The 22137-nt window shown below is 44.9% G+C and overlaps 1 protein-coding gene across 1 annotated transcript in view; it reads left to right on the forward strand.

Annotated features, from left to right (window-relative positions):
• The window catches only part of LOC115182049 (wnt inhibitory factor 1-like), a 54691-nt gene extending 36136 nt beyond the window's left edge, over positions 1–18555 (forward strand). Inside the window, exons 5-10 of the mRNA XM_029743689.1 lie at positions 2097–2192; positions 4790–4885; positions 10833–10928; positions 15606–15701; positions 15986–16081; positions 18306–18555. Of these exons, the coding sequence (XP_029599549.1) occupies positions 2097–2192; positions 4790–4885; positions 10833–10928; positions 15606–15701; positions 15986–16081; positions 18306–18445 (620 nt within the window). The 3' untranslated portion in view covers positions 18446–18555. The remainder of the gene's footprint in view (positions 1–2096; positions 2193–4789; positions 4886–10832; positions 10929–15605; positions 15702–15985; positions 16082–18305) is intronic.
• Positions 18556–22137: the final 3582 nt, after the last annotated feature.

Here is a 22137-nt window from a genome sequence, read left to right on the forward strand (position 1 = left end):
CTGTTATAGGGAGATGGTATTCAGTCTGCTTTGAACCAGGTCCTGTTATAGGGAGATGGTATTCAGTCTGCTTTGAACCAGGTCCTGTTGTAGGGAGATGGTATTCAGTCTGCTTTGAACCAGGCCCTGTTATAGGGAGATGGTATTCAGTCTGCTTTGAACCAGGCCCTGTTGTAGGGAGATGGTATTCAGTCTGCTTTGAACCAGGCCCTGTTATAGGGAGATGGTATTCAGTCTGCTTTGAACCAGGCCCTGTTGTAGGGAGATGGTATTCAGTCTGCTTTGAACCCGGCCCTGTTATAGGGAGATGGTATTCAGTCTGCTTTGAACCAGGCCCTGTTATAGGGAGATGGTTTTCAGTCTGCTTTGAACCAGGCCCTGTTATAGGGAGATGGTATTCAGTCTGCTTTGAACCAGGCCCTGTTATAGGGAGATGGTATTCAGTCTGTTTTGAACCAGGCCCTGTTATAGGGAGATGGTATTCAGTCTGCTTTGAACCAGGCCCTGTTATAGGGAGATGGTATTCAGTCTGCTTTGAACCAGGCCCTGTTATAGGGAGATGGTATTCAGTCTGCTTTGAACCAGGCCCTGTTATAGGGAGATGGTATTCAGTCTGTTTTGAACCAGGCCCTGTTATAGGGAGATGGTATTCAGTCTGCTTTGAACCAGGCCCTGTTATAGGGAGATGGTATTCAGTCTGTTTTGAACCAGGCCCTGTTATAGGGAGATGGTATTCAGTCTGCTTTGAACCAGGCCCTGTTGTAGGGAGATGGTATTCAGTCTGCTTTGAACCAGGCCCTGTTATAGGGAGATGGTATTCAGTCTGCTTTGAACCAGGTCCTGTTATAGGGAGATGGTACTCAGTCTGCTTTGAACCAGGCCCTGTTATAGGGAGATGGTATTCAGTCTGCTTTGAACCAGGCCCTGTTGTAGGGAGATGGTATTCAGTCTGCTTTGAACCAGGCCCTGTTGTAGGGAGATGGTATTCAGTCTGCTTTGAACCCGGCCCTGTTATAGGGAGATGGTATTCAGTCTGCTTTGAACCAGGCCCTGTTATAGGGAGATGGTATTCAGTCTGCTTTGAACCAGGCCCTGTTATAGGGAGATGGTATTCAGTCTGCTTTGAACCAGGCCCTGTTATAGGGAGATGGTATTCAGTCTGCTTTGAACCAGGCCCTGTTGTGGAACTCTAAACTTTTGACCAGAGCCCATAAGGGCGCCATTTGGATGTATGAATAGGGTGCCATTTGGGATGCAAGTCCATGGCATCTCACTGCACTGTAGTGGAATGTGGTTCCCTTGAAGTGGTCTTCTGAGATGGCAGGCTATGGATAGTGTCAGAGAGAGGGGGAAGGGGGAGGACAGAAGAACAGAAGGAAGGAAGGAAGGAATGAAGGGAGGGAGGAAGGAAGGAATGAAGGGAGGGAGGAAGGAAGGAATGAAGGGAGGAAGGAAGGAAGGAATGAAGGGAGGAAGGAAGGAATGAAGGAAGGAAGGAAGGAATGAAGGGAGGGAGGACTCCACTAGCCATTCATTCATCTCCTTGTTATTTTTCTCTTCTCACGTGTTTTGTCTCTCTATTGTCTCTTTTCCCCCTCTCTCTCTCGGTCTCTCTGTCTCTCTTCCGTCTCTCTCTCTCCCCCCCCTCTCTCTCCTCCTCTGTCTCTCTCTCTTCTCCCCTCCTCTCTCTCTCTCTCTCTTCTCCCCTCCTCTGTCTCTCTCTCTTCTCCCCTCCTCTCTCTCTCTCTCTCTCTTCTCCCCTCCTCTCTCTCTCGCTCCCTCTCTCTCTCCCCCCTCTCTCTCTCTCTCTCTCTCTCTCTCCCCTCCTCTCTCTCTCCCCACTCTCTCTCTCTCCCCTCCTCTCTCTCTCTCTCCCCTCCTCTCTCTCTCTCTTCTCCCCTCCTCTCTCTCTCTTCTCCCCTCCCCCCTCTCTCTCTCTCCCCCCTCTCTCTCTCTTCTCCCCTCCTCTCTCTCTCTCCCCCCTCTCTTCTCCCCTCCTCTCTCTCTCTCTCTCTCTCTCCCCCCCTCTCTCTCTCTCTTCTCCCCTCCTCTCTCTCTCTCCCCCCCCTCCTCTCCCCTCCTCTCTCTCTCCACAGCTAAATGTCCAGGTGGTTGTCGTAACGGTGGGTTCTGCAACGAGAGACAGGTGTGTGAGTGCCAGGATGGTTTCTACGGGCCGCACTGTGAGAAAGGTGCGTTTAGTCTCATCTGTACATCCAAGCCATTCCATCTATCTTCCATCATTACCGTAATGATGCACAGTACACAGCACACAGTCAACACAATAGCTTGATTTGCTCCTTCTATAGAATGAAAATAAAATGATTTTCTTGTGTTTTTTTCCTTCTCCTTGGCCCACATCAATGCTGGTTGGAATATCTTCTTTATTTCCTGGAATGTCTCCACAACAAAAAGGATGAAACCTTATGAAATGAATGACTAGAGAAAGAGATTAGGTTGTGTGTTGTTTCACAGTTATGACACACCAGTCCTGCTCAGACAGGCCTATCATTTTCAGACAACAACAGAACCACCGCATTGCATTTAAATGTATTAATGAATCTGTAAAAAGGTTATGCTTGTGGTAGCTTAACGTTGCCTCAAGGCACCACAACTAAAAACATCATGGAAATTACAAAGCACTGGTTAAACAGGCTCCATCCAGACTAGTTAAATGGAGAGCAAATGTATATGAAATGTTTTCCAGGACAGAAAAACAATCCTGTCAGTGTCAGCAGGAAGGCAGGTTGGGTGGCAACGACCATGTGGTCCATCTATTTAAGACTTTAAAGAGGTTAGAGAGAGACTCTGTCCAGCTACAGACTGACTGAGGGGGTGGAGAAACATGTTTTTGTGTCTTTGTATCATATGAACAGTAAGGATTCTCCACAGGGATTTCACAGTCTACTCAAACAGGGCTACGAGCTCCTTTTTGAGTCGCTTTTCCCCCCAGAAAATGAAGCCGCAAAAAAGTACGTAGAACTACGTAGAGAGCAACGCAGAGGAGCATCCGTTACGTGGACCGTGTAGAGGCTTTGACGCACCTAGACTAGACCATGGATTTAAGAGATGTGGTCTGTGAAAACGCCTGCGTTTTTATTTTGGTGTCGACGGGTCTTGAGACATTGTGATTACGATATTCATTCTTGGCAAAGACTCAACAGTACTAAGGCTCTTTAGTGGCTTCTACAGGCAGAGCTAAGTGAAACATTCATTATCGCAATGAATGTAGTGTTGGAGGGGTGAAGGTTTACAAGCAGCTGAAGGTGAATTAAATGAATGTAGTGTTGGAGGGGTGAAGGTTTACAAGCAGCTGAAGGTGAATTAAATGAATGTAGTGTTGAGGGGTGAAGGTTTATCAGCTGAAGGTGAATTAAATGAATGTAGTGTTGGAGGGGTGAAGGTTTACAAGCAGCTGAAGGTGAATTAAATGAATGTAGTGTTGAGGGGTGAAGGTTTACAAGCAGCTGAAGGTGAATTAAATGAATGTAGTGTTGAGGGGTGAAGGTTTACGAGCAGCTGAAGGTGAATTAAATGAATGTAGTGTTGAGGGGTGAAGGTTTACAAGCAGCTGAAGGTGAATTAAATGAATGTAGTGTTGGAGGGGTGAAGGTTTACAAGCAGCTGAAGGTGAATTAAATGAATGTAGTGTTGAGGGGTGAAGGTTTACGAGCAGCTGAAGGTGAATTAAATGAATGTAGTGTTGAGGGGTGAAGGTTTACAAGCAGCTGAAGGTGAATTAAATGAATGTAGTGTTGAGGGGTGAAGGTTTATCAGCTGAAGGTGAATTAAATGAATGTAGTGTTGAGGGGTGAAGTTTTATCAGCTGAAGGTGAATTAAATGAATGTAGTGTTGAGGGGTGAAGGTTTACAAGCAGCTGAAGGTGAATTAAATGAATGTAGTGTTGAGGGGTGAAGGTTTACAAGCAGCTGAAGGTGAATTAAATGAATGTAGTGTTGGAGGGGTGAAGGTTTAGCAGCTGAAGGTGAATTAAATGAATGTAGTGTTGAGGGGTGAAGGTTTACAAGCAGCTGAAGGTGAATTAAATGAATGTAGTGTTGAGGGGTGAAGGTTTACGAGCAGCTGAAGGTAAATTAAATGAATGTAGTGTTGAGGGGTGAAGATTTACAAGCAGCTGAAGGTGAATTAAATGAATGTAGTGTTGGAGGGGTGAAGGTTTACAAGCAGCTGAAGGTGAATTAAATGAATGTAGTGTTGAGGGGTGAAGGTTTACAAGCAGCTGAAGGTGAATTAAATGAATGTAGTGTTGAGGGGTGAAGGTTTACAAGCAGCTGAAGGTGAATTAAATGAATGTAGTGTTGAGGGGTGAAGGTTTACAAGCAGCTGAAGGTGAATTAAATGAATGTAGTGTTGGAGGGGTGAAGGTTTAGCAGCTGAAGGTGAATTAAATGAATGTAGTGTTGAGGGGTGAAGGTTTACAAGCAGCTGAAGGTGAATTAAATGAATGTAGTGTTGAGGGGTGAAGGTTTACAAGCAGCTGAAGGTGAATTAAATGAATGTAGTGTTGGAGGGGTGAAGTTTTACAAGCAGCTGAAGGTGAATTAAATGAATGTAGTGTTGAGGGGTGAAGGTTTACAAGCAGCTGAAGGTGAATTAAATGAATGTAGTGTAGGAGGGGTGAAGGTTTACAAGCAGCTGAAGGTGAATTAAATGAATGTAGTGTTGGAGGGGTGAAGGTTTACAAGCAGCTGAAGGTGAATTAAATACTTGAGGTTCCTGACGTAGATTTTTCTCCTCTCCTGTCCTCCTCCACTCTCTCCCCCCCAGCCCTCTGCTCTCCCAGGTGTCTGAATGGTGGACTGTGTATGAGTCCAGGGGTGTGCATCTGCCCACCTGGTTACTATGGAGACAGCTGTGACAAAGGTACACTCACCTGAAACACGGACACAGTACACATTTCGTAGCCCCGGACAAACACACCTCATTCACCACTGGGGACCAACGAACTCCATCCGAGCTCAGTTTGTTGTTATGAAAGTCTCTGAAAAGGGGTTCTATTGATGAAGTTTGGTTACTAGCTACCTTTTGAGAGGGGGATCCCGCAACGCGGTTAGCATCAGTTGCTGGGACCACCACTATCTGTCCAGGGATCTCCAAAAGTCTATAGAGCTGCTTGGCGTAGCAGCTAGCCTAGCTGCTAACTAGCTATCAAGCTAGCAAGGTTTCCTGAAAGCTTGAACACAGCCCGCGACGTGGTTAGCCCTTGTGGCTGGGGCCGCGTATTGTCCCAGGCTTGTGGCTGTCTAAATCCCTGCTGTTTATTGCTGTTTCCATCTGCCTTGCGACCTGTCCTGTCTGGAACTGCGTGGAGTACCAACATTAGCCTACGTTGCTACCATGGCATCCAAAACCAAAGCCGGTGGGAGTACCACTGAGAACAGTAGTGTCTCTCTTTCACAGGTGGATAATCTTTTAAACGACCAAAAATATGTCTTCAAGCAGATGTTACAACAACAGGACAATAACTTCCAAGAACTTTGTCCAAATACAAAAAAAGAATGGATGATCTGACCCGAGAGGTCCAGGACATTAAGAACAGTTTGCAGTTATTGCAGGGAGAGCTGGATGTCCTGAAAGAGACTTGCAGCAAGATGACAACAAACTGTAAGTTCACGTGTGATGACATCAGCACTGTCTGAGGAATCATTATTACAGACGGCTGGGGAAAATATCTAGAGGGACAATCCAGGAGAAATAACATTGTTGTGGATGGCATACCAGAGTCTTCACATCACTGGGACAAGTCTGAGGAGAAAGGAAGACAAATTATCACTTTAAAAGCTGCAGATGGATCATGGGAAGATTGAGGTGGAGCCTCGCCTACAGGTCTGGAAAACCTGTAACCAGCCCAGGAGACAGTCACAGGCCGATAGTGGTCAGATTCCTGAGGTTTAAGGACAAGATAGATGGCTGTTCTAAAGAGAGCCAAGAACTTGAGATGAACAAAACATCTTCCTTAACGAGGACTTCTCGTAAGCTGTACACCAGAGGCGGAAAGAACTGATCCCAGCCGTGAAAGCTGTCAGAGAGCGTGGGGGCATTGCTTACATCCACTACAACAGGCTCATTGTCCACTCTCCCTCCAAAAAGACTGGGATGAGTGAGAGAGCCTAGCTTCTGGGTCAGAAGCTTCAGCCCCACATCACATACACCAACTGACACTCACACATGCCCTGTTGATTGACTCTATTAGCCGGACAATGTCAACCTGGAAAGGTATAAAAATAGCCCATATGTTATTAATCATATGTACTGTTGCCTTAGAAATAAGGTTTATGAGATCAATAACTGGCAACAAAAAAAATCTGATAACATTCATATATTGGCCATCTCTGAGACACACTTAGATAATTCCTTTGATAATACAGCAGTAGCAATACAGGGATATAACATCTACAGAAAAGACAGGAATGACTATGATGGAGGTGTTGCTGTATATATTCAGAGCCATATCCCTGTAAAGCTTAGAGATGATCTCATGTCTAATGCTGTTAAAAGTGTTGGGGTTGCAGGTTCACTGCCTCATCTAAAGCCTCCTATTTTAGGGTGGTGCTATAGGCCAACAAGTGCTGACATTCATTATCTGGATAATATGTGTGCAATGCATGATAATATGTGTGATGTTAACAGATAGGTCTATTTTCTGGGTGACCTAAATATAGATTGGTTTTCATCAAGCTGTCCGCTCAAGAGGAAGCTGCTCACTGTAATCAGTGCCAGTAATCTGGTTCAGGTTATTCATCAACCTTCCAGGGGGTTTACAAACACTACAGGAACTATATGATCCATGTGTATTGATCATATTTTTACCAATGCTGCAGAACTCTGCTCTAAAGGTGTATCCATACCCTTTGGATGTACTGAGCATACCCTCTTAGAAAAAAAGGTGCTATCTAGAACCTTAAAGGGTTCTTCCGCTGTCCCCATAGGAGTACCCTTTTTGAAAAATGTTTGGTTACAGCTAGAACCCTTTTGGGTTGTACCTGGGTTTCACCCTTTGCCTTGATGGCAGCTTTGCACTCTCTTGGTATTCTCTCAACCAGCTTCACCTGGAATGCTTTTCCAACAGTCTTGAAGGAGTTCCCACATATGCTGAGCACTTGTTGGCTACTTTTCCTTCACTCTGTAGTCCAACTCATCCCTAACTATCTCAATTGGGTTGAGGTTGGGTGATTGTGGAGGCCAGGTTATCTGATGCTGTTTTCCATCATTCTCCTTCTTGGTCAAATAACCCTTACACAGCCTGGAGGTGTGTTGGGTCATTGTCCTGTTGAAAACAAATGATAGTCCCACTAAGTGCAAACCTGATGGGATGGCGTATTGCTGCAGAATGCTGTGGTAGCCATGCTGGTTAAGTGTGCTTTGAATTCTAAATAAATCACAGACAGTGTCACCAGCAAAGCACCCCCACACCATCACACCTCCTCTTCCATGCTTCACTGTGGGAACCACACATGGAGATCCATTCACCTACTCTGCGTCTCACAAAGACACGGTGGTTGGAACCAAAAATGTCACATTTGGATTCATCAGACCAAAGGACAGATTTCCACCGATCTAATGTCCATTGCTCGTGTTTCTTGGCCCAACCAAGTCTGTTCTTCTTATTGGTGTCCTTTAGTAGTGGTTTCTTTGCAGCAATTTGACCATGAAGGCCTGATTCACACAGTCTCCTCTGAACAGTTAATGTTGAGATGTGTCTGTTACTTGAACTCTGTGAAGCATTTATTTGGGCTGCAATTTCTGAAGCTGGTAACTCTAATGAACTTATCCTCTGCAGCAGAGGTAACTCTGGATCTTCCTTTCCTTTGGCTGTCCTCATGAGAGCCAGATTCATCATAGCGCTGGATGGTTTTTGCGACTGCACTTGAAGAAAGTTCTTGAAATGTTCCAGATTGACTGACCTTCATGTCTTAAAGTAATAATGGACTGTCATTCCTCTTTGCTTATTTGAGCTATTCTTGCCATAATATGGACTTGGTCTTTTACCAAGTAGGGCTACAGGTATCTTCTGTATACCACCCCTACCTTGTCACAACACAAACGCATTAAGAAGGAAAGAAATTCCACAAATTAACTTTTAACAAGGCACACCTGTTAATTGAAATGCATTCCAGGTGACTACCTCATTAAGCTGGTTGAGAGAATGACAAGAGTGTGCAAAGCTGCCATCAAGGCAAAGAGTGGTTACTTTAATCAATCTAAAATATATTTTGATTTGTTTAACACTTTTTTGGTTACTACATGATTCCATATGTGTTATTTATAGTGTTGATGTCTTCACTATTATTCTACAATGTAGAAAATAGTATAAAAAATTAAGAAAATCCATGGAATGAGAATGTGTGGCTAAACTTCTGACTGGTACTGTATGTGTTGTGGTAATTGCGTTGTTTGCTCTATAACCTGTTAGTTCATATGCCTTGACACTGTGATATATAGGCCTAAAGGCAGAGACAATAAGAAGACACAGTGTCAGAATAAATTAAATCACACCTTTGTTTCATCACAAAGCAGGAGAGCAACATCTGTCCGGTGAAGTCCACAAAACATATTGCATGTAACAAACAGTTACATGCTCAAGCAAGTTAATGTTTCTGAACGTTCTCAGACTACTTCGGTCCCGTGTGGCTCAGTTGGTAGAGCATGGTGTTTGCAACGCCAGGGTTGTAGGTTCGATTCCCACGGGGGACCAGTACGGGGAAAACATTTATGAAATATATGCATTCACTACTGTAAGTCGCTCTGGATAAGAGCATCTGCTAAATGACTAAAATTAAAATGTACTTAACTAATGATTTAGAACCACGGTGAAATACCGCAAGTTGTAAAGAAAACAGATGCTGCCTCCACTATTCCAGCACCATTTCAACATTTCAACATCATCAAATCACCTCTGCTTAGTCTAATACAGTGACAACTAAAAGATACTAAAAAATTATTTAGTCCAATCAACGTAAGCTAAATATGATGTGGTTGTCCATGGTACTTGTGTGTGTGTGTGTGTGTGTGTGTGTGTGTGTGTGTGTGTGTGTGTGTGTGTGTGTGTGTGTGTGCGTGCGTGCGTGCGTGCGTGCGTGCGTGCGTGCGTGCGTGCGTGCGTGCGTGCTTGCAAGTAGAAATAAAACATGTTGACTCACCCTACTTGTAGAGACACGCCAGCAATACCATCCTCCTCTTTCATGTTGCCTAAACGGTCTATGACTCTGTCACACAGTACACGCTTTTAGTTTTTGTTAGTCCTATGCTACCTGGCTAAAATGCTTTGCTCGCTAGCCTATCTTCCTTCCATGGGCAACGATGCGCCTTCTGCATCTAGCTACATATTGAACTTCCATCCTCTCAGGCCAGGGGCACAACAATGTATGAATGAATGGTTGGATCAGAATCACCGTTATAATCATTGGCCAGAATGGAGAATTAAGTAAAACCACAAGTCCAAATCCCTATCTCCATCCATGGCAAATTTAGGAATGGGCCAATTTTAGCTAGCTAGCTAGCCACCGGAGGTAACTTGGTGTTACCTTGGATTGTAAACTGTCATGGTCAAAACATTCAATGGTTGTAAAGATGGGAAGAAGTCTGTCTGTAATAAAGAGATGCTCTGCTTTTTTGACACCACAATCCACAAAGTAAGTCCTGCAGCCTCTAGTTTGATCTAATCTTGATTATTGCCCAGTCATATGCTGTAAAGAAGGACCTAGGAAAACGGCAGCTGGTCCAGAACAGAGCGGCAGTGTAATCAGAGGGATAATATTAATACTATGCATGCCAGTCTCTCTTGGCTAAGAGTTGAGGACAGACTGGACTGCATCACTTTTTCTTTTTATAAGAAACGTTCATGTGTTCCCTCTTCTTCCCTGTGGCTCAGTTGGTAGAGCATGGTGTTTGCAACGCCAGCATGGTGTTTGCAACGCCAGGGTTGTGGGTTCGATTCCCACGGGGGGGCAGTACAAAAATAAAAAAAATGCATGAAATGAAATGTATGTATTCACTACTGTAAGTCGCTCTGGATAAGAGCGTCTGCTAAATGACTGAAATGTAAATGTAAAATGTTTAAAATTCCAAATAGTTTGCATAGTGAACTTATACACAGCTCTGACACACACACTACCCCCACCAGTAGTGTTGAGTGATTAATGCTTTTTGAGGTCGGTTTGTTTCCGGTTCGATTTTGATTTTTTGAAGTAATCCCGATTTTCGGTTTTGATAATTTTTTTCAAACATTAAATGCACTATGCATTATGTGATTTGAATTCTGTAACAAAGAATAAAACAATTAATAGAAATCCCATGTTGGTAGTGACTGTCCATTACTGCTTATCACTTATTAACCATAATTTATTCATTTTACTTTAATAAAATATTTCAGTTGTGTATATTACATTAGTTTTAATTTGATGACCTTATTATTTCATTCCAAGTCCTCATCTCTATCGAGTTGCTGCCTATGCTGTCTGATAAAATCACAATTTTAGTAGTTCTTCAAAGTAAATAAGGCATACTTTTATGACTGCTGAATACCAACTATCAATCATTCATGTATTTTCAGGTAGAGACACAGTCGTAAAAGAAACAGACGGACAGTGGATTATGGTCGTTGTAGTTAATTATCACGTTTTCTGCGCTAAACTATGGCCTGTTGGAAACTACAACTCCCTGCTACATTCGCACAGTTGGTGCATAATCCTAATAAAATACCAATACCAAAATGTATCATGTAAACATTGGCAATCTAATCGTCATCCGAATTTAAATCTGCTGTAATTAAATCCCGACTACACTCATCTATGTTGTTTTCCCTCTCTAGCTAACTGCAGCATCACATGTTTAAACGGAGGGACGTGCTTCCACCCAGGGAAGTGTATCTGTCCTGCAGGCTATGAGGGACCACGCTGTGGGATCAGTGAGTTACACTTTACCCAACAACTCTACTACTACTACTACTACTACTACTACTACTACTTACTACTACTACTACTACTACTTACTACTACTACTACTACTACTACTACTACTTATTACTACTAATACTAACTACTACTACTACTACTACTACTACTAATACCAACTACTATTACTACTACTAGTACTAAAAACGACTGACTACTACTAGTAGTACTAACTGCTATGCTACTAATACTACTACTACTACTATTACTATTTACTACTACTACCTACTACTACTACTACTACTAGTAGTACTAACTGCTATGCTACTAATACTACTACTACTACTATTACTATTTACTACTACTACCTACTACTACTACTACTACTTCTACTATGTCTAAATAATACTAACTACTCTACTGCTACTGCTACTGCTACTGCTACTACTCTTACTACTACCACTAACTAACTAATACTACTATTACGACTAACTAATTCTACTACTACGAGTACTAACTACTACTAGTACTAACTAGTACTAGTACTAACTACTATGCTACTAACTACCGCTACTACTAACTACCAACTACTATGTCTAAATACTACTAACTACTCTACTGCTACTGCTACTACTGCTACTGCTACCAACTACTACTACTACTACTACTTCTACTATGTCTAAATAATACTACTAACTACTCTACTGCTACTGCTACTACTCTTACTCTTACTACTACTACTAGCGAACTACTATTACTACTAACTAATACTACTACTACTACGAGTACTAACTACTACTAGTACTAACTAGTACTAGTACTAACTACTATACTACTAACTACTGCTACTACAATGTCTAAATACTACTAACTACTCTACTACTACTGCTACTACTGCTACTACTACTACTACTACTACTACTACTGCTACTACTACTACTACTACTACTACTACTGCTACTACTACTACTGCTACTACTACTACTGTTACTACTGCTACTACTACTACTACTACTACTACTACTACTGCTACTACTACTGCAACTGCTACTACTGCAACTGCTACTACTGCTACTACTACTACTGCTACTACTACTACTGTTACTACTGCTACTACTACTACTACTACTACTACTACTACTGCTACTACTACTGCAACTGCTACTACTGCAACTGCTACTACTGCTACTACTACTACTACTACTACTACTACTACTACTACTACTACTACTACTACTACTACTATTACTACTGTTATTACAGCTGCTCTCTTTAACTTTTAGACATACAATCCCAAAAGCAGGGGAATGTAGCCTAAAGTCAAGAGTATTTTTGTCACCTAACCTTTGGTAATGACATCATCCAAATAAACACTGTGCTGTCACTCTGAAGGCAACAGGGTGGAAACCCTGAGAGGGTAAACAAGTGATGTCATGTTTCACTGTGTGCTACTGTGGGCATGGGGAAGCAGATGGCACAACCACCATCTGCTGCTTCTGACCTCACTGCTGTTTAATCACTATACAGATGAACACTATATTACGCTATGGGAAAATTTACTTTTTATACCAAGTGGCGCTTTGTGGCTAAGGTTTACGTTCATTAGTGCAATATAGATTTTTTTGTGACGGAATTGAGGTTTGGGTTAACATTTAAAGATGGAGAATACACGTTGTATGGTGTTGATTTAACTGAATATCACACATGGTGGAATGTCTCCTGTTACAGCTGCTCTCTGACTGCGTAGAGATAACCAACATGAACCTATTGTTACAGCTGCTCTCTGACTGCGTAGAGATAACCAACATGAACCTATTGTTACAGCTGTTCTCTGACTACTTAGAGATAACCATCATAAACCTATTGTTACAGCTGCTCTCTGACTACGTAGAGATAACCAACATGAACCTATTGTTACAGCTGCTCTCTGACTACGTAGAGATAACCAACATAAACCTATTGTTACAGCTGTTCTCTGACTACGTAGAGATAACCAACATGAACCTATTGTTACAGCTGCTCTCTGACTACGTAGAGATAACCAACATGAACCTATTGTTACAGCTGCTCTCTGACTACGTAGAGATAACCATCATAAACCTATTGTTACAGCTGTTCTCTGACTACGTAGAGATAACCAACATGAACCTATTACTACAGCTGCTCTCTGACTACGTAGAGATAGTCAGAAGGGCGGGGCAGGCTGGTGATCTCCAGTTCCCAGTCAGAAGGGCGGGGCAGGCTGGTGACCTCCAGTTCCCAGTCAGAAGGGCGGGGCAGGCTGGTGATCTCCAGTTCCCAGTCAGAAGGGCGGGGCAGGCTGGTGATCTCCAGTTCCCAGTCAGAAGGGCGGGGCAGGCTGGTGATCTCCAGTTCCCAGTCAGAAGGGCGGGGCAGGCTGGTGATCTCCAGTTCCCAGTCAGAAGGGCGGGGCAGGCTGGTGATCTCCAGTTCCCAGTCAGAAGGGCGGGGCAGACTGGTGATCTCCAGTTCCCAGTCAGAAGGGCGGGGCAGGCTGGTGATCTCCAGTTCCCAGTCAGAAGGGCGGGGCAGGCTGGTGATCTCCAGTTCCCAGTCAGAAGGGCGGGGCAGGCTGGTCATCTCCAGTTCCCAGTCAGAAGGGCGGGGCAGGCTGGTCATCTCCAGTTCCCAGTCAGAAGGGCGGGGCAGGCTGGTGATCTCCAGTTCCCAGTCAGAAGGGCGGGGCAGGCTGGTGATCTCCAGTTCCCAGTCAGAAGGGCGGGGCAGGCTGGTGACCTCCAGTTCCCAGTCAGAAGGGCGGGGCAGGCTGGTCATCTCCAGTTCCCAGTCAGAAGGGCGGGGCAGGCTGGTCATCTCCAGTTCCCAGTCAGAAGGGCGGGGCAGGCTGGTCATCTCCAGTTCCCAGTCAGAAGGGCGGGGCAGGCTGGTGATCTCCAGTTCCCAGTCAGAAGGGCGGGGCAGGCTGGTGATCTCCAGTTCCCAGTCAGAAGGGCGGGGCAGGCTGGTGATCTCCAGTTCCCAGTCAGAAGGGCGGGGCAGGCTGGTGATCTCCAGTTCCCAGTTAGAAGGGCGGGGCAGGCTGGTGATCTCCAGTTCCCAGTCAGAAGGGCGGGGCAGGCTGGTGATCTCCAGTTCCCAGTCAGAAGGGCGGGGCAGGCTGGTCATCTCCAGTTCCCAGTCAGAAGGGCGGGGCAGGCTGGCAGTGTAGCGCCAAACAATGTAAAGACTTAAAACACAGCTAGTTTATACATCCCAAATGGCACCCTGTCCCCTATGGGGCCCTGGTCTAAACTAGTGCACTCTGTAGGGAATATGGTGCCATTTGGGACCGAGGTAATATCAAAACCACTTTTCAAACATAAAGCGCAGTTAATGCCTCCTTCTGAAGGTAAATGATATCGCAGTAAGCCTCTGTGAAGTTGAAACAGGCTTTGATAGAGCTCTGTGAACTTCTTTCTAATTTTCTCTCTCTCTCTCTCTCTCTCTCTCTCTCTCTCTCTCTCTCTCTGTCTCTCTCTCTCTCTCTCTCTCTCTCTGTCTCTCTGTCTCACTCTCTCTCTCTCTCTCTCTCTCTCTCTCTCTCTCTCTCTCTCTCTGTCTCTCTCTCTGTCTCTCTGTCTCTCTCTCTGTCTCTCTCTCTCTTTCTCTCTCTTTCTCTCTCTCTGTCTCTCTGTCTCTCTTTCTCTCTGTCTCTCTCTGTCTCTCTCTCTTTCTCTTTCTCTGTCTCTCTCTCTGTCTCTCTCTATCTCTCTCTCTCTCTCTCTCTCTCTCTCTTTCTCTCTCTCTCTCTCTCTTCTCTCTCTCTCTCTCTCTCTCTCCTCTCTCTCTCTCTCTCTGTCTCTCTCTCTCTCTCTCTCTCTCTCTCTCTCTGTCTCTCTCTTTCTCTGTCTCTCTCTCTCTCTCTCTCTCTCTGTCTCTCTCTCTCTCTCTCTCTCTCTCTCTGTCTCTCTCTCTCTCTCTCTCTCTCTCTCTCTCTCTGTCTCTCTCTTTCTCTGTCTCTCTCTCTCTCTCTCTCTCTCTCTCTCTCTCTCTCTCTCTCTCTCTCCTCTCTCTCTCTCTCTCTCTCTCTCTCTCTCTCTCTCTCATGATTGTCTTCCTAGGGTCCCCCCTTATTGTCTGTGCTCCAGGGATATGAATGTCATTGATATGTGTGAGAACAAAGACTGGGTAGAGACTCAGGAAGACGTTGATGTAATATGAAGGTGTTAACCTAATCTCTCAGATGGCTCTGCTCACAGCGGGGCTGTGTTATTAAAACAGGTTGATTTCCTTTTACCGCCTCCACTTCTCTTACTGTCCATTTCTACCTCCGTCCCAAAAGGCACCCTAATTCCCATAGGGCCCTGGTCCAAAAGTAGTGCACTAAGTAGAGAATAGTGTACCATTTGGGAAACACGATCGTCTGTATTAAACCCCAGGGGGACCAGGGTAATTGATCGTTTGACCCACAGAATGTCTAAGACAAGCATGTACAGTATATGCCATTCCTTCTCCCACCGTCTTCCACACCTGAAGTAATGGACGTCTACAATTGTATCATTTATATCGACAGTTTCCCGGAGCCAGAATAATCCTATTCCTAGACTTAAAAAGCATGTTAAATATAGATTTTCTTTTAGCCAATCAGTAGGCTGAGGCCTTGGGTTAACTGTACAGTATAGATGAGTAGTACTCTACATGTGAGCCTGTCCTGTGTCTGTGTTGTCCAGGTAAATGTCTCCAGCCCTGCAGAAACGGAGGGAGATGCACTGGGAAAAACAAATGCAAATGTGACAAGGGTTTCCACGGTGACCTGTGTTCCAAGGGTAAGTCTAACCCGACCCCCGGACACTGCTGCTTCCGCTTTGGGATGAACTGAGGGGATATAATGTAGCACACAATGTACATGTAGTATGGAAGAATGTGACATGCCATGTTGTGTTTTGTGTCATAAAGTCATGAATTCATGTGTCAGAATATGTATGTGTGACTCTGACAATGTGTGTCTCTGATAATGTGTACATGTCTGTGTGTGTCTGACCGTGTGTGTGTGTGTGTGTGTGTGTGTGTGTGTGTGTGTGTGTGTGTGTGTGTGTGTGTGTGTGTGCAGCTGTCTGTGAGCCCAGCTGTGGAGCCCACGGGACCTGTGTGGAACCTAACAAGTGCCTGTGTAAGGAAGGCTGGCACGGACGCCACTGTAATAAGAGTGAGTTTAGTGGTTTAATAACACTGTAATAGAGTGAGTTTAGTGGTTTAATAACACTGTAATTAGAGTGAGTTTAGTGGTTTAATAACACTTTAATAGAGTGAGTTTAGTGGTTTAATAACACTGTAATTAGAGTGAGTTTAGTGGTTTAATAACACTGTAATAGAGTGAGTTTAGTGGTTTAGTAACACTGTAATAGAGTGAGTTTAGTGGTTTAGTAACACTGTAATTAGAGTGAGTTTAGTGGTTTAATAACACTAATAGAGTGAGTTTAGTGGTTTAATAACACTGTAATAGAGTGAGTTTAGTGGTTTAATAACACTGTAATAGAGTGAGTTTAGTGGTTTAATAACACTGTAATTAGAGTGAGTTGTGGTTTAATAACACTGTAATAGAGTGAGTTTAGTGGTTTAATAACACTGTAATAAGAGTGAGTTTAGTGGTTTAATAACACTGTAATAAGAGTGAGTTTAGTGGTTTAATAACACTGTAATAAGAGTGAGTTTAGTGGTTTAATAACACTTTAATAGAGTGAGTTTAGTGGTTTAATAACACTGTAATAGAGTGAGTTTAGTGGTTTAATAACACTGTAATAGAGTGAGTTTAGTGGTTTAATAACACTGTAATTAGTGAGTTTAGTGGTTTAATAACACTGTAATAGAGTGAGTTTAGTGGTTTAATAACACTGTAATAGAGTGAGTTTAGTGGTTTAATAACACTAATAGAGTGAGTTTAGTGGTTTAATAACACTGTAATAGAGTGAGTTTAGTGGTTTAATAACACTGTAATTAGAGTGAGTTTAGGTGTTTAATAACACTAATAGAGTGAGTTTAGTGGTTTAATAACACTGTAATAGAGTGAGTTTAGTGGTTTAATAACACTGTAATAGAGTGAGTTTAGTGGTTTAATAACACTGTAATTAGTGAGTTTAGTGGTTTAATAACACTGTAATAGAGTGAGTTTAGTGGTTTAATAACACTGTAATAGAGTAAGTTTAGTGGTTTAATAACACTAATAGAGTGAGTTTAGTGGTTTAATAACACTGTAATTAGAGTAAGTTTAGTAACACAATCACATTACAAAGCTGCCTCCCTAATACCCCCCCCCCCTCCCTATAAAGCCACTTTCCCAAGGCGGCATCCCAAATGGCACCCTATTCCCTATATAGTGCACTACTTTTGATGAGGGCTAATAGGGCTCTGGTAGTGCGCTATGTAGGGAATAGGGTTCCATTTGGTATGTAGCCCTGGCAGTCGACTGCCACCTGTAGGATGATGGATCACATGTAATCCCACGGTAACACAACACCACAGTGATTTAGGCTGTCCTAATCGGCACCCTATTCCCTTTGTACTGCACCACATTTGACCAGAGCCGCATGGGGCCTGGTGGTAATTAGTGTACCATAGGCCAGGGAATAAGGTAACTCAACACCACTCTGACTTGGTTTCAGCTCATAGAAGCATGAATGAAATAGAGGCTCTGAGAAGCTCAACTCCTCCACTTCGTTTAAGTTGTTAGTTCTCTGCTGTGGTGGAGCCTCTGAGGAAAACACCAACCCACATGTTTGGGCTCCCGAGTGGTGCAGCGGTCTAAGGCACTACGTCTCAGTGCTAGAGGCAGCACTACAGACACCCTGGTTCAAATCCAGGCTGTATCACATCCGGCCATGATTGGGAGTCCCATAGGGCTGCGCTCAATTGGTCCAGCGTCGTCCGGGTTTGGCCGGTGTAGACCGTCAGTGTAAATAATAATTTGTTCTTAACTGACTTGTCTTGTTAAATAAAAGGTAAAGTAAAGGTAAAACATCTGACAGGAAGAGGGGAAGCTGCAACATATCAGATCATGGTCGCACACACACACACACACACACACACACACACAAAGGCTACTTATTGGTGTTTGTTTGGTGTTACGTCATTAGCGGTCATTAGTCTCCTTGATTTGGTTTCCAGACCAGAACAGAGGCTTATAAACACTAGAAACAATAGGAAAATATGACTAGTGTTGAGTGGTGGTCCCCTCAGGGCCTCTACACATACCTTTCATCACATGACCTACCACTTCCCCCCTTCTCTCTCTCTCTACTCACCCACCTCTTTCTCGCTCTGTCTCTCTCTCTCCCACTCCATACCTATCTACCTACCTCCTTCCCTTCCTCTTCTCTCTCTCTCTCTCTCTCTCACTCTCTCTCTCTCTCTCTCTCTCTCTCTCTCTCTCTCAGGATACAGAGGAGGTGACCCTAACACCCATCGTCTCTCATCAGGCCCTAAACACAAGCCTCAGCAGCACTCCTCCTCTGCCAAGGAGGTGAAAGACGTCCCCGATGCCAACATCCCAGCAGAGACCAATTATGTGGTATAAGAGCTGGGTCCAGACAACCACACCTGGGTTCAAGCACTATTCAACATCTTTCAGATACTTTCAGCATCTGCTCTAGTCTGGTTGGCGGCGCCTGATGGGTGCGGCCTGGTGGGCGGGGTTTGATGGGCGGGGTTTGATGGGTTGGGTTTGATGGGTGGGTTTGATGGGTGGGGTTTGATGGGTGGGTTTGATGGGTGGGGTTTGATGGGCTGGGTTTGATGGGTGGGGTTTGATGGGTGGGGTTTGATGGGCGGGGTTTGATGGGTGGGGTTTGATGGGCGGGGTTTGATGGGTGGGTTTGATGGGAGGATTTTGCGGTTTTAGGACAGTGCTACTGGTCTGTTAAGCAAGGCAAACTCAATCAACAACATATTAAGCATGTTGAATTATTTGAAGTAGTATTTGAACACAGGTGTGCAGAAAACCCCACCAGTCCCCCAGCACCTCCTCCTGTCCTCTGTGGTAGACTACTTATACCCATACGTGATGTTATACACCATTATTACCACACCTACCTACCCTCATCCCCTCCCACTGGCTAGCTACCTACCCTCATCCCCTCCCACTGCGTAGCTACCTACCCTCATCCCCTCCCACTGGCTAGCTACCTACCCTCATCCCCTCCCACTGGCTACATACCTACCCTCATCCCCTCCCACTGGCTAGCTACCTACCCTCATCCCCTCCCACTGCCTAGCTAACTACCCTCATCCCCTCCCACTGGCTAGCTACCTACCCTCATCCCCTCCCACTGCCTAGCTAACTACCCTCATCCCCTCCCACTGGCTAGCTACCTACCCTCATCCCCTCCCACTACCTAGCTACCTACCCTCATCCCCTCCCACTGCCTAGCTACCTACCCTCATCCCCTCCCACTACCTAGCTACCTACCCTCATCCCCTCCCACTGCCTAGCTAACTACCCTCATCCCCTCCCACTGGCTAGCTACCTACCCTCATCCCCTCCCACTGCCTACCTACCTACCCTCATCCCCTCCCACTGCCTAGCTACCTACCCTCATCCCCTCCCACTGCCTAGCTACCTACCCTCATCCCCTCCCACTACCTAGCTACCTACCCTCATCCCCTCCCACTACCTAGCTACCTACCCTCATCCCCTCCCACTGCCTACCTACCCTCAAACCCCTCCCACTGCCTACCTACCCTCATCCCCTCCCACTGGCTAGCAACCTACCCTCATCCCCTCCCGCTGCCTAGCTACCTACCCTCATCCCCTCCCACTGCCTAGCTACCTACCCTCATCCCCTCCCACTACCTAGCTATCTACCCTCATCCCCTCCCACTACCTAGCTACCTACCCTCATCCCCTCCCACTACCTAGCTACCTACCCTCATCCCTCCCACTGCCTACCTACCTACCGTCATCCCCTCCCACTACCTAGCTACCTACCCTCATCCCCTCCCACTGGCTAGCTACCTACCCTCATCCCCTCCCACTGGCTAGCTACCTACCCTCATCCCCTCCCACTACCTAGCTACCTACCCTCATCCCCTCCCACTGGCTAGCTACCTACCCTCATCCCCTCCCACTGGCTAGCTACCTACCCTCATCCCCTCCCACTGCCTACTTACCTACCTACCATCAAATCCCTCCCGCTACCTACCTACCCTAGACCAATCTACATGGTCAGCTGCTCCTACACACACACACACACACACACACACACACACACACACACACACACCACTCATCTCATCTCATTTTCTTACAGTCTTAGAAAAAAGGGTTCCATAAGGGTTATTCGGCTCTGTGAACCCTTTTTGGTTCCAGGTAAAACTCTTTTAGGTTCCATGTAGAACCCTCTGTCGATAGGATTGGAACCAAAAGGCATCTACCTGGAACCAACAAGGGTTCTTCAAAGGGTTCTCCTATGGGGACAGCCGAAGAACCTTGTTAGGTTCTAGATAAGAGTGTAGGAATCCATTGCTCGTTTTTGTTTTGGTGTGTTTTTGTTGCTGTTCTCCTGTGTATTCTTTCACTTGGTCATCCTTCAACGCACCTAGCCTTCGTTCAGATATCTCTGAAGTCTTTAGTCTGTGGAGGAATTCTGGTGGCTGTTGTCAGTACAGTCATAATGCTTCACAATCGCTCTGAATCACCTGAGTAACCGTAACCCTGACAACCTGAGACAGCGAGGAGAGTGTGACTCATCTGTTTGTTAGTGTTCTATGATGCTGGGTCGTGGTGTCTGTGTGTTTGCCCTGAGCTGTCTGTCTTTCTATGGCTTCCTAAGAAGGAAGTGGATAAGTGATTGACTAGGTATTGTATAGGTAGAGGACACCACCACTAAAGACACTAGAAGACCTCTGTCTTATTTCTTATTTAGTGGACTGATGGCCAGACAGGATCATCATCATATCAAATCAAAGTTTATTTGTCACGTGCTCCGAATACAACAGGTGTAGACCTTACAGTGAAATGCTGAATACAACAGGTGTAGACCTTACAGTGAAATGCTGAATACAACAGGTGTAGACCTTACAGTGAAATGCTGAATACAACAGGTGTAGTAGACCTTACAGTGAAATGCTTACTTACAGGCTCTAACCAACAGTGCAAAAAAAGGTATTAGGTGAACAATAGGTAAGTAAAGAAATAAAAACAACAGTAAAGAGGACAGTGAATATAGTTGGTCATATGTGAAGTGATTATTTTTTTGAAGGGGGGGTTCAAAGGCCTCAAGACAGATCATAGGCCAAGAGGATCCAACTTAAAGCTGCAATATGCCATTTTTTTGGGGGGGCGACCCAATCAAATTCACATAGAAATGTGAGTTATAGATCTGTCATTCGCATCGAAAGCAAGTCTAAGAAGCCGTAAATCTGTTCTATGTGCGCTATTTTCTATGCTTCTCCTTCTTAAGTTTAGTTTTTTTGCGTCTTTTACTATGGGGTTTTGTACATCAACTGAAAATACAATATTTTTGGTTATGCAAAATATATTCCACAGCGGTTTAGTTGTCACATAAACTGAAACTAAATAAACTATTAGAATTTTAGTAACCAGGAAATGGCAGAGCAATTTCTGCATCGTGCACCTTTCAAATCTTCCTCACTTCTAATGTATCACCATACCAGCAACACTATCTCACCATACCAGCCCAGCAACACTATCTTACCATACCAGCCCAGCAACACTATCTCACCATACCAGCCCAGCAACACTATCTCACCATACCAGCCCAGCAACACTATCTCACCATACCAGCCCAGCAACACTATCTCACCATACCATACCAGCAACACTATCTCACCATACCAGCCCAGCAACACTATCTCACCATACCAGCCCAGCAACACTATCTCACCATACCAGCCCAGCAACACTATCTCACCATACCAGCCCAGCAACACTATGTCACCATACCAGCCCAGCAACACTATCTCACCATACCAGCCCAGCAACACTATCTCACCATACCAGCCCAGCAACACTATCTCACCATACCATCCCAGCAACACTATCTCACCATACCAGCCCAGCAACACTATCTCACCATACCAGCCCAGCAACACTATCTCACCATACCAGCCCAGCAACACTATCTCACCATACCATCCCAGCAACACTATCTCACCATACCAGCCCAGCAACACTATCTCACCATACCAGCCCAGCAACACTATCTCACCATACCAGCCCAGCAACACTATCTCACCATACCAGCCCAT

The sequence above is a fragment of the Salmo trutta genome, unplaced genomic scaffold (assembly GCF_901001165.1).
Source record: "Salmo trutta unplaced genomic scaffold, fSalTru1.1, whole genome shotgun sequence".
Lineage (NCBI taxonomy): Eukaryota > Metazoa > Chordata > Actinopteri > Salmoniformes > Salmonidae > Salmo > Salmo trutta.